At 45.6% G+C, this 13,744-nt stretch overlaps 1 protein-coding gene across 1 annotated transcript in view; it reads left to right on the forward strand.

Annotated features, from left to right (window-relative positions):
• The first annotated feature begins 979 nt into the window (after positions 1–979).
• Positions 980–13,744, forward strand: part of FBXO32 (F-box protein 32) — a 28,473-nt gene continuing 15,708 nt past the window's right edge. The window contains exons 1-4 of the mRNA XM_085604994.1: positions 980–1,257; positions 9,528–9,640; positions 11,442–11,491; positions 12,631–12,723. Coding sequence (XP_085461120.1) covers positions 1,145–1,257; positions 9,528–9,640; positions 11,442–11,491; positions 12,631–12,723 — 369 coding nt within the window. The 5' untranslated portion in view covers positions 980–1,144. The remainder of the gene's footprint in view (positions 1,258–9,527; positions 9,641–11,441; positions 11,492–12,630; positions 12,724–13,744) is intronic.

Here is a 13,744-nt window from a genome sequence, read left to right on the forward strand (position 1 = left end):
AAAGGCAGAACAGCTACTTTGGCTGCTGCAACGCTCAGTATTTCACAGTTTTGGCCATCAATAATTTTACAATTTTGACTGAATGGAAAAATGCACATTAAATATTTGTTTTACATTATTATTTATTCTATTTTTTTTTTTAATTCACTGTTGTTAATGTCTTCAGAATCTAAGGTCACGTTGTCCCTTCTAGTGATATCATCGGGGTCAAAGAGCATGTGATGTCACTTCCGCTAAATTTTGGTGAATCAATGTCCTTCTTTATTTATGCGTTTTTATATAGAGCGAACTTTACCCGAAGGTGTCAGAGCGCTTTACAATAGGACCACTTACATTACATAAGGACTTCAGAGCAATTGAATAACAGAAAATAAATTAAACAAACTCTAAACTCACATAAGAATGGTAGTAAGTACATAGGTCTACTACAGATTCTAGTGGTTAGAGTCACATATATACAAGTTGCAAATTAACTCAAGATTACATTTTAAGAAGAGTTGAAGTGATTAGGGTCGGACAAATATATATTACATATTTGCTTGGCGTTTCACTGGAATTGCTTGATGGTAGATCCATTTCCAGGGCTGCTTAGTCACACACAAAAAACTGGGAAATTGTAAACCAAAGATAATTTCTCCAACGGGCAGGAAGATGCGGACTGTAGACATGCCAAGCAGCGCAGTACCAGTGCAAACAGCAGACGCCAGAAAGAATTACGAATAATTCACCCTGTTCCCCCTCCTACACCGAGGGTTGATTGGCTGCGGAGATCCTGTTTCTTCTACCTGTGCTTTGTGTCTGGTCGTTTCATGACTGGCTCTTGCTGCAGACGAGCAGCTGTTTCTGAGGTGCAGAGCCGGGTAGCAACAGCAGCAGAGAGCACGTGGTACAAAGTTTCCACTGGCGGATTTTGCAACAACAAAGATTAGTGCATCAACAAAGCCACGTGCTTGAGTCGGGGGCGGAGCAGCTCACATTTCCGGCAACAAAGGCAGCTGATATAAATGCAGCTTGGGGGAGCAGTCGGGCAGAAAATCAGATCTCAGCAGAGCGGACAGATATCCCCGAGAGGGCGAGAGCCAGGCCGGGCCGAGGAGCGCGCAGTTTCCCCCTCACAGTCACCTCTCCATCAGCATCCCCGAAGATGCCGTTTTTAGGGCAGGACTGGAGGTCCCCGGGGCAGAACTGGGTGAAAACCGATGACGGATGGAAACGGTTTTTGGAAGAGAAGGTCAACTATATCAATGACCTCAGCAGGTGAGTGAGTGGCGGATAGAAGCACTGACGTCATTCCTCTGAAGGATTCTGCACCGAGGCGGATACTTCGCAGCCGGTTCTGCTTCTAGGCGCTTTTATTAACATGTAGGTTTGAGGCCTCACTTGGTCTCATGTTAAATGAGCGTGGGTTATACGAGCCTTTGTTGATTTGTCTGTGCATTCTGGTACTTGTGGTTTCACCTCTGGTATTGTACAGGACTGACTGGGTGAGTTACTTACACTTGACACAGAAGAACGAGAGAAAGTGACTGGGGTGCAACAGAGAACTCGGGTTACAGCTGGTTAATGCATGGGCGCCGTCAATGTGGGTTTAGCCTATCATAGGTGGATTGCCACTCGGTGCCATCGCCACTGTCCAGAGAGATAACGGGGCCTGCAGGAGACGGGCTGTTCCGGGTTTTACTCTGAGCGGAACCCACAGACATACAGTCGGTCTGCTCCTGCGTTCTGACTAGGAAATGGCGATGTCACCTTTCCGAGGCCTCCCTTTCCCTGCACTCAGTTATACCTGTTGTTTCCGCTGCTGTGCACCTGTTGTCAGGGGTGACTGGCCCACAGGACAACCTGGCAGCGCAGAAGAGCTGCTCTGATGGGTCAGTGTGTGAGCTAGTTTTTTTGTCTGTTTGTGGGACTGTTTTTTTGGTCTGATGGTTTGTTTTTTACTGTTCATTTCCCTGCTAATCACCACAGACATTGACAGAAGCAACCACAAATGCATGCTGTCGCATATACCTTGCGAAACAGCCCACACAGTGTGTCTTTACGGGTTCAGAACTGCCCTGAGTTGAAGAATGTGGGCAACTTTTTATTTAGCTTTCTGATTTGCTAATGATAGACACTTTTAATGTCTATTTTCTGTCCCAGCCCGAAGCTACTTTCAGGACATTCACCCATACCGCCCAATAGATGTCCATGTTTTCAGATGTGCACCAGCACCAGAACTGTACACGCACGGAACGCCTCTGTGCGTTGCTTTCTTAGTTCCCTTTTCACGGGCGCTCTCTGTACAGAACCCCCTCCCCCCACCCAGGAGCCTGCTATGATGCCGCGTTGGCGAGCCTCAGTGTCTGCTCTGACGCATTTGTTATTTCTGTCTTCCCTCGTGCCCCTTGCAATGGCTGATCGAACACCGAGATATCAAAGCTACAATGATGCATTCCCAGATTTTTATGGCAAGCCAACCTGAAAACTACCTTTTTTGTTCTAAATATGTCAGAGAGAGTGTCCATATATACGCTGTTGCAGAGCGCCCAGCTGGGCTGGAGAGGTTAATCCGCTCCTTAGCTCTCACGTTCTGTTTATCCCCAGAAAGCTGCTTTGTGCGGGCGGTTATAAACAGTGACTCAGCCCGCCGGCGGGAGCTGGGCCGCGGCCGTGCGCGGAGGAGGGGGGTCCAGGCCCCGGCTGGTGCGCGCAGACGCTCTGTCACAGGCATGTGATATGCGGCTTCCCACTTCCCTGCAGAGGATGTGGGCTGGTGGCTACATTGTCAGCTGTGATGCGAGGGCACCTAGTTATGATTCTGGCTTCCACATTTTAACAATTTAACCGTGTGATCCTGGGCAAATTACTTCATATCGGTGCTCTTGGTGGCCAGTGGATCACGAGGCCTCGTAGAAGGAGCAATATAAACCAAACATGTACCTAACATTGTGCAAACAAGAAAGGCCACCAAGCCGTTCACCCAGACATACTGTTAGCAGAAGACGTCACATTACCAAGGACACGGAGCACCAGTGGTGGACTTTTCTAGCAATCCTTGTTTTCAGATGTGTTAGTTCAGCACCCCCAGAATACATTATGATGGTGAACCGACACCAAGGACCGGGGCACTGAGTCCTCGGCGAAACGGACTTATCTTGTAAACAAGAACCTATTTAAACTTGTTTTTGTGAGTTATGCAAGCTTGCTCCCTCCTTACCCACAATGCCTTTAAGATTGTTTCTAATCTGCTGGAAAACTCTTTGAAACTCTCCAGGGGGTGGGCCAACTCCTCCTCATGGGTGACCTTGTATTATGACTGCGTCTTGTTCTCCTGATAGATATCTGCTTAGTCCCGGTGCTGAGGTCAAGGGTTAGAGAAACGACACTTCCATGCAGCGGCTTCTGTTCCAAATCCTTTTGCTTTGTCCTTGGTGTTTGCAGAGCACGTGTTTCACCCTTTACAATGCCTTTGTGGCGGGGGCTTTCTCAAGGCTCTTTTAGAGTTCTGTAGGACCTAACATATCCTAATTATTCAGATATATTAATTATTAAGTTGTAGAACTTGTGTGTACCGCAAGCAGTAATAAGTCAAAGGGGTGAATATGTTTATAGGTCTCGCCTGACCCAGCGCATGCGCTGGTCTGGCGAGACTTATTGAGAGGGCTCCAAAAAGTGCTACCAGGCCAGCCTAGAGCTACAGTGCATGTGCGCGGGCGCGCGCGCCGCTTTACCACGATTACTTTCACTTTCGCGGCCGCACAGCCGCTTTGATGTTTGATCGCGATCACTTTCGCGGCCCCACGGCTGCTTGGCATAAGCAATAGGTCTCGCTTTTGGGACCTTATAAGTATTTAGTTATGCAACTGTTGCATGGCTAAACACTTATAAGGTCCCAAAGGCGAGACCTATTGGCTATGCCAATGCTTGTTAGTTTTTACCTTATACTTAGTATTAGCTGCCTTGCCAGACTATTGTTTTTCACTTAAAAATACATAATATACATAGACGGGGCTTTTGGTCAACAGACTTCATGCATTGGCCTGTTCTGCTTTCACCCACCGCAGCATCGGCAGTGGTTCAGCCCACTTCAACTATTGGCACCCTTCACTTTGAGACACTGCACAAAGCCTGTGCACGTTGTTCTCATCTGCCTAAAAACAGTTCATTTGATTTAAGTGACAACGGTGGTTTAAAGTGTTTTTTTATTTTAACTTTAAATACCAAATATGTATTTTGCTTGCACTTCAACTGCCTAGTTGGTTGGGGATGTATAGTCTATCTGCTTTTTAAGTTGCTGCAAAAAAAGGTTTAAATATATTGTAGCTCTCTGTGATTTGAGTGCTTGGTTAGTTTGTTATTCCTGTCTCAGCCGCAAATAATAATACCCAAAAAGATTAGTTAGCGGTATCTTTTCTTTGGTTTTTATTTGTGTTTCATATACTTGTAATAAAAAAATTAAAAGCACTGACATCACAAGGCCACACTTATTAGTGCCTGTTTTTGCTGGGAGAGGTTAAGACGCCACAGACGCGTGTGGCACGGGCTAGATCTACAGGCCCATGCAGACACAGACGCGTGTGGCATGGGCTAGATCTACAGGCCCATGCAGACATGCACTGAAGCTCCTCCCTTGTGAAATGGAGTTGGTGACTGCTAGTACCTTCTCTGGAGCTGTCGTGTGACACAGCCCATCCGCCTGAACTGCCACCAGAATCCTTGATTACGCACACTCACTAGTGTGTCCCAGAATGTGAGCACTTTTGTGAATGTCAATGCAGGTTGCACCATGGATGTCTTTAAACAGCTCCACTCATTTCACTATTGCATTATCGCATGTCGCAGTGCACACGTGCACTTCTAGTGTGCTTTTTTAATGCACAGCTTAAAAAGCCACCTACCAAAAGCTACTGATGCAACTATGTCTCGTATAGCATCTTACTTCTTGACCGGAAGCCAAATGTGTCATATTTCTTTATATCTGTGGTCTAGTAGAGCAATTCTTCATCAAAAGGCAAACATAGGATGTTAGGGTATTTTTTTTCCTACATCTGAACGCTGCTTCCCCCCCCCCCCCCCCCCCCCCCAGGAAAACAGTGAATTGTGCTAATGTAAAATGTGCATGATTTACGCATGCATTCTTTCCATTGTATGGAAAATCTGCATGAGTAATTTTTAATTGCATTGGAAAATTGCTTCTAATTTAGGACTGTAGTAGATTGCAGTATTTAGCCTGCCATTCATTGGGAATCCAATGCAAGAGGGAAATCTATACCATATGTAGGAGATAACCTAAGGGAGTAGATGCCTGTGTTTTAGTGGCAGAGTTTTGTGAAACTGGGAGTTTGTGTATACTTGGACTACAAGAGTGCCGAGGATCCTAGGAGAGCATGTCTGCTGACGAAGGGAAACCCCAAGTTTCTGATCAGTGAGAGCATTTGCAGAAGAACCTGGCAAGTCATGTGTCTGTAATGTCCAGGTCAGACTTTGAGGCATGATGATGCCGTTAAGACCAGTGCTGAATGCCACACAGAGGCGCTTGTGCTGTGTCGTTGAAGCAATAGATGGGACCATTGGTGGTAGAAACTCTGTTCCTCCTTGGGGCCTGTTCTCAAAAGCATTTTAAAGCACCTAAAATAATCCTCCTGTCGTACTCTTACATGCCTTTGTGAATTGGCTCCAGAAAGGCTAAAACTGGAATATTCAGGAAATATTCATGTACAAATACATACCACTTTCACTAATCGGTAGTATGGACATTTTAGGGCTAATTTACAGTGACATGAAAGAGTACTTAAAGAAGTACTCCGGAATTACTACTTCCAATACTCCACAAACTCTTGTTAAATGGCCCTTCGTGTTTAGAATTAAGATTCCTGTTCAGCAGAAAATAAAATATTTCTATGTCACAACCCTTTATCAGAATTCTAGTAAGGTCTCAAAAATGACTTTTTATGTAATAACTTTTATATATCAATCAATCAGTGTTTATAGAGCACAGCTACCTACCCGTAAGGGTATTCAGACGCTGAGGTCTTGCTGAATTCAGTTGAACAGCCAGGTTTTGAGTCCCTTTCTGAACCTGGTGAGAGATATTGATGTTCGGAGGTGAAGGGGAAGGTCGTTCCAAGCTTTGGTGTCGAGGTAGGAGAAGGAACGGCCTCAACTGTGGCTTCATGGGATGCGGAGAGTGTGTGCAGGGGCGCGGCAGGCGCAACAGGTTTCTTGCTGGTCGGTACAAGTTCAGGCGGTGGTTGATGTATGCTGGTCCTTTGTCGTGGATGGCTTTGTAGGTGTGTCAGTATCTTGAATTGACATCTTTTCTGGACGGGGAGCCATTGAGGTTCCTGAGGTGGGGGGTGATGTATGTCCACTTGGGGAGGTCGAGGAAGTGTCTTGCCACTGCGTTCTGTATCGGCTGGAGTCTCTTCAGAAATTGGGTGGTGATTGCGGGTAGCATGCATTTCCGTAGTCCAGGTGGCTGGCGACAAGGGCTTGAGGGAAGGTTTTCCTGGTGCTGACAGGGATTCATTTGAAGATCTTACGGAGCACGTGGAGGTTGTGGAAGCAGATGAGTGAGACGGTGTTGATGTGGCGGTTCATGGTGAGTTTGTTGTTGGATGAAGCTGAGATTGCAGGCGTGGTCTGTCTGTGAGGGTGCTGGGCCGAGTTCCATGAGCTACCAAGTGTCGTCCCTTGGGAAGCTGTTTCCAAAAATCAGCACTTCCGTCTTGTCCGTGTTTAGCTTCAGGCAGTTGGTCTTCATCCAGTTGGTGGCATTCGTCATGGCATTATGGAAGACGGTTCTAGTGATGGAGGGTTCTTCCGTGAGTGAGAGGATGAGCTGGGTGTCATCTGCATATGTTGAGACCATGGGTGCTGACGATGTCAGCCAGGGGTGACTTGTAGGCGTTGAACTGCGTCGGTCTGAGGGACGAACCTTGAGGGACGCAGCAGATGATGCCTTTAGGCTCAGAGGTGAAGGGCAGTAGCCGGATTTTCTGGGTACGTCCTGTGAAGAAGGATGCGATCCATAGCGCTGCATACAACACTTCTGCCATTTATAAACACTGCACATAACTTCTGTCTACGCAGTCTACGTGCTGCTGAAAATGTGTGAAAACCACTGAATGCGCACAAATGCAGAAATAATTTGCAGCATGTGTGCCTGTTGTGGCCTTAGTATCCTTTTATACAGACCACTATAGATAATGTAGCGAGAATCGGGGAATGGGTGGGAGTGCTTCTGCCAGTGCCACCTTGCCAGAACCTGATCCGAACGCATACCTAGAACATCTCAGCGGCGGTGGAAAGCCTGGAATGGCCTACTTGGACACTGCGAGACAGCCAACAGTGCTACAAGGTTCAAGTGATGACGCAGCTATTGCCTTGTGCTGGAGATATTTAGGAAGCTTTATTGTGACCGCTATATTGTTTCTGTCACCATCACTTTGTTACATCCCAAGATGGTGTGACATTGTAGGCAAGTACCAAGAGGAGTGATAGAACACTACAGATGCCCACTGACCGCTGACTGTGCAAACCCGCAAAATGTTTTTCAGCGAGATTTGGCCCTAGGCTCTAGACCGAAGTTAAGGACGTTCGGGATAGGAGTCTGGCTAGAACCGAGGGCAGGCCTACCATGGGTTATCTGCTTGCTCCCTAAACTGCAATACCGCCCCCACAGGAGCATGGGAATGTTGCAGAGAGTTCAACTACTGGTTAGATTTTGCCTACACAGCGCTTGCGCTATACCTGCAAAATCTCTTATGAATAAAAAAAAAAAATCTTAAAACTGGCTAGGAGCTCACTCATTGGTTGGCTCCCATGTCACCCTAGTTTCCTTGCTTTTCATTGGTCAAAGCCTTCTCACCTCAGCTTTCTCCTGGGGCTTCCCCCATTTGTTCCTTCCGTGAAGCATGGACCAAGCACAGCTTTGTGTCTGCAGCCAGTGTCCTTTCACTTGCTGCAGGCTCCAGCAGGTAATTATTTTAAAAAATCGATTTGCATGTGTCTACAGTCCCTCTTCTTCACCCCTCCTGCTCTCTGTTGTGCTTTTTGCTGTGCAACATATAAAAAACACATTGACAAAGTCGATAGATTTCACATAGGCAAAACCTGTTGGCTTTGCTAATGCTTGTTTTTGAAGAGTTGACAAAATGGTGCCCGATAATGTACTCCTTAAAGACCAGCAGATGCTGTGAAAGACACTACTTGGGTTAAAGTGTAGGACATATCGTCCTGTACTCTGTGCTAGCGATGGCGTATTGTCCAGAGGACAGAGGCGATGTTCTTCCTTGAAGCAAAGATAAATACAAGCATGGAAACAAACTGTGGCAGTAAAAGCCACTTGCAGTAGCCAAGTGCTAGGTACTGTTAAAACTCCCTTTCCAGGACCACCCCAGCACACACACACTCCCACCCTCCCTCCCCTGCGCCCCCGTTCTTGCCTTCCGAATTATGGTGTTAAAGATATCTAGTCTTCTCATGTTAACTCTAAACCTTTCTGCTCATCTTCTGCTGCATGCAAACTAGTTGAAGGTACTGAGAGTTGTTTACTGTTGCTGGTTGCAGCTAAGCAGTATTTAATGCTTCAGTGGTTGTCTCCAGTTGGTGGCAAGTATTTTGCTTCCAGCCGCTTCCCCCTTAATACTACTGCTTTGCAAGGCGGCCTCTCCCGGAACCACGTGCCTCATCGTGATGGATAGATACTGTTGCACCTGCCTCTTCAGCAGGTTTGGGTCTTCTCAAGCAGGCACATGCAAAGCGATGACATGTGCAACAAATGGATGGCCGCTCCTCCAGGCCGGTGATGCCTACAGGGTAATGGCTGTGGGTGGATACCTTATCCTTTAGGCCGGTGGTTGCCACAGAGGTAATGGCTGTAAGTGGATGGCCGCTCCTTGAGGCCAGGGATGCCTACAGGGTAATGGCTGTGGGTGGATGGCTTATCCTGTAGGCCGGTGATGGCTACAGAGGTAATGGCTGAGTGGATGGATGCTCCTCCAGGCTGGTGATGGCCAGAGCGGTAATGCCTATGGATGGCTGTCCTGCCCTGAAGATGGGTGATGGCTACAGCAGTAGAGGCCAAATGAGGAATCTACTTGCCCAAGGCACTTTTGTAGCAGAATGAAACAGCTAGAATTATTGGAGCTGTTAGTAATTTCTGAAAATATAAATGTTGTGTTCCATTGCAAGGTATGTTAACGTTTGCAATTCTACTTTGCTTAGATGAAAGAGGGATTTTTGCTTTACAAAATATATAAAGTCTCTAATTGAAGCCTACATGTGGGCACAGCTTTTGTTCAACTTGAATAGAAATGCAACAAAGAAGAATAGAAGGTGCATGTCCTCACGCAAAATTATAAGTATAAGCCAGTTCTAGTTTTGGAGTAGTTACAAAGTTAATTGAGCACTTTGGAGAAGTCTTTGTGTGTTTTACATTTAGGAAAATTGACCAGTTTATATCCAGGAATAGGTTGTACGAGTAATATAATTTGTGTAGCTACCTTAACACTGCACTGCATTCTTGTCTTTGTCATTCGCAGTTACTGCAAGAAGGATGAATTCAATAAGGAGAACCTTTTCAACAGCAACAACTATGACGTGGTGGCAAAGAAGAGGAAGAAGGACTTATTAAATAACAAAGCGAAGATTCAACGTAAGGCTTGTTTCAGCAAGGTGTTTTATCTGGATTTTTTAGGGGGTACTTGTGGCAAGTTTATTGCATATGTGCACTATTAACTAAGACAACATCCATGGAAGACTTCTGTCTGGTAGGACCGTAGAGCTTTTTATATTAGGAGAGTACTAAAGCAAGATTCGGGGAAAGATCTCTGAGCAGAACATAAGAGCGCGTTTAACTGGGGGTCATAGTAACATGCTTATTGTTTACATACACGATTTACAAAAGCAAGATTTGACATAAGATCTTTGATTAGCAGGAGACATACAAGTTTGATTAGGGGCCTAATTGACACCATTACCAGAAGCCAGATTTGACTTTATGACAAGACAGCAGCACACAGAATATATACATTGGATCTCTATTGGTCAGGCCACACAAGCTTCTTTTGATAGGAACGCCAGAGGCATGCTCTTTTATCCACACAAATGACCTCTAGCTCGAGTGGATGACGTGCTACTATATTCATGTCATTCTTCAGTAAAGTGCTGACTTGTTCTGGTCTATCACTTTATAGCATCACTTTATAGCACTGAGGACCATGCAGGTGATCAAACGTGATCATGACTCTTCTCCTTCCTGTGCAAACCGCATCCAAAGCTGGGTGAATATCAGATCCGTCCTTCAGCGAGTCAAACTGCAACCATGGGGGACTTCTTCCCTTGTTGGAGTGCAGAAGGGTAGTCCTGATGGTTTGTGGATGGCTGAAAAGACCTTCTTGAATGGTCATGCAAAGTGTTGAGTGGCCGACTGCTATTTATTTAGTTGGTAACCGTTCTCTGAATGAAGGCTCTAGAGCTAAAACTTGATCATCCGCTAGGGTCGATGAGCTTGACTGTGAATTGCATTCAACAGTGTGAATGCTTTTGAGATTCTTCGTTGACTTATGTTTGCCTAAAATAAGTCTCACTTGCTAGAGTAGCTCACATGGCCTGCGTGTAAATTGATGGGGGTGGCGTTGAAGGTCTTGAAGACAAGAATATTGTCATTTAGTGCTGGTAGAAGCACTTGGTGGAAACTGGGCATGATCGAAAACGTGTTAAGATGTGTTTGAAATGCCTCGGTGTAGAGCTTTCTTTGTGTCGCAGCTATAGAGACGATCAATGATGGGTGATGTTAATGATGCTGTGTGGGTTTTTTTTTTCCTTTTTTGTTATACACAGTTGTGACAGTTCTGTTGATGATCTTTATTGAGACATGCCAATGCAAGTCTGTTCAGCTGACCGATGAGTTGTTTCGGGCCTGCGTGCCTGTCTTTGCCTCGAATTGTTGTATCTCTGTGATCCTATGCTGGAGTGATCTGCTACCATACTGCTGGATCATGATTTTAATCAAAGTTAATTAAAAATAAAAGATTTCTTGGGCAGGGTTTAAGGCTGACTTGACCATACTTCAGTCCTAAGGCTTTGCCTTGCGGGTGCTGAAGCTAGACCTGGGTCACAGAGGCTAGGGCTCTTCAGTGGCTGCTGATGTTGGAATAGCCATCGCTCGCCGCGCACCCTGAATCTGACCAGGAGTGGTTGGTGCGGAGTTTTAGTGTGTTTCTGTGTTGCTGGCACCACCTGTAAGTACTAGTATATTCTTCGTCTCAGTCTGTCCTAAGCGCAGTAACTGCATTACCTAAAACATTCACTTCACCAAAGGGGGCAATTAACGTTCACTTACAATGTGAAATCTTAAATTTGATTCTGTCTATAATGTGCCGAGTAGACAATGTATCCATTTACAGCTCCTGAAATAATATTGCTGTAATAATGACTCCCATTGTTCTCCACAGATTTCCACCAAGAGAAATGGATCTATGTTCACAAGGGGAGCACAAAAGAAGTAAGTGTCCATCCAGTTCTTTCGCAAACGAACAGGGTGAATTGGTCCATTATCCCTGTGCAGCTGCGCTTCAGGCGGAGACAAAGGGCGCATCACCTCAGCGGCTCTCCAGTAGAACATCATCTCCCCCCTCCCAATCAGACATATCTCTATAGCCTGGCACACAGCATCGGCGATTCAATACGCGAAAAACAGCAATTTTGATGCAACAATATCCACAACACTTTCTGACCCTCCTAGAATCCATATTTGGACTATTAGATTAAAAGCAGCCCCCCTTCCATGCTGTTTATGCCGGAGGGAATGTTAGAAGAACATTTATTATTAAAACACAAAACCTGAAGGCTTCTGCGCAGTAGTGTTTTTGCACCACAGAAGCATTCTGTTAGTGCATTAGTTGAGAATAAGAGTTGGGTTACCCTCTACCAGTATGCCGCTGTCCCCATCCATTCAAGCAACAGCAACACAGGCAGGCAATCGCTTACCCTCTTATGGGGTGATCGCAGGTCCCCCAGATCATTAGGACGGCACCAACGCCCTATCTATTCAGTGTCTCCACTCCTGATGGATGTATTGTCCCATCTCCCCTCTTTTTGCCTATATGTTTCCCACTGTTCACCCCCCGTCCTTCCTCTCAGCTGCAAGCAGTCCTGGGGAGGCGGCAGGACAGGAAGGGGCCTTTCGACGCGCAGGCAGTCTGTCCTTGAGTAGATAACATAATGTTACAGTGCTCCTTAATAAATATGTCCATGGTCTATGTTTACACAAAAATAATTGATTCAAAAATGTCTCCATATGTTGTGTTTTTCAAGCACTATACGTGCAACGCATTTTAACAGTATATCGGTGTTTTATTAATATCAGTTATTCACTGAAAATAAAAACCCGTATCTGGTGTTTATAAGAGACTGTATCCTACCCCTTCTCCGCTGCAGGGGGTTTAGAGCCATGCCCCCTCCCCTGCTGGTATGCCTGATCTCAACATGGCCGGACTTAGCTTTGCTATATATATTTGTGTTTTTGGTTGTACTGCCCACAGCCTGTTTTCAAGCAAACTGCTTCAATTACACCACAGGATTTTAGTATGGACTTTTTTTTCCTTTCTTACAGTTCTGTTTAATTTTTCCTTTTGCTCTTAGAGGCATGGCTACTGCACTCTGGGAGAAGCGTTCAACCGGCTGGACTTTTCAAGTGCTATTTTGGATTCCAGAAGGTTCAACTACGTGGTGCGGGTGAGTACATCCTACCCGGAGCGAGTTGGTACTTTTGATGGGCCAAGAGCACTGAGCGGGGGGTTCCCTCGATGATGCGATGGATGCTGTCCTTTTGTGGCCATGGAAGTCCTATTTACCAATGGACAAGCTGCTACACCCCTCCACACTAAGATGGTGGTACCTAAAAATAATGATCGATTGAATGGGAAGTAAATGTGCATCTGTGGTGTTACTGGGATCATAGCATTCTGCATCATGTCGCATCAAGTAAAGCTTGTTGAACTTTGTTGTGCCATTTTGCTGTTGGTTTCATAGAAGGGATTCCTTTAGATCTTCTAGTATACAATTTTGATTGATCCAGGCCTCTTCAGCTTTGCTCTTCCATTGGTTGAGCATTCTGATAACCCTCTGTCTTCCTAGTATCCTGCCAGTTTGTCTGTGCATCAATGTAGCATCCCAGATGCTAGGGTTGCATGCCTTATTAACTTGTACTATCTTTTGGCGTTTATTGCTAAAGGGAAAGAAAGGAGCAGCCCGTGTCTTTGAGAAAGGTATGAGGTGTGTATGGTGGACACCACGTTCAAACTTCATGGCCTTCATGGTTGCACCCAAGGACCTATTAGAATGGGGATTGCACTTTTTTGAAGGGTTGCTTTTGGTGAAGAAGCATGCTTTGCACCACCTACATAGATCTTTGAATTTATTTTTGAAATGTGTACCTAGCACAAGTACATCAAATAATCATCACTTTAGTGTAAAGCCCGGCATGACCGTCACCATTAGAAAAACCACCAGCGGAACAATTACTGGTATATTAGTTGTTGCTGACATCACCAATTTGAGAATAAACCCACCATTTGCACCAGATCTCTGTATGTTTTTTTAAGACCACCTCTCACTCTATACACTGTTTCTGCTGTTCTGGCACAATTGCTCATGCCGCTAGTCCATTCCCCTATCGCAGGAGCCTCCTCAGCGGGCCAGTGCGCAGCTAGGTCTAGTTTAGCTACAAGCAACCTTACTCCAACAAAGGATCTGA

This window comes from Triturus cristatus, chromosome 5_1 (assembly GCF_964204655.1).
Source record: "Triturus cristatus chromosome 5_1, aTriCri1.1, whole genome shotgun sequence".
NCBI lineage: Eukaryota > Metazoa > Chordata > Amphibia > Caudata > Salamandridae > Triturus > Triturus cristatus.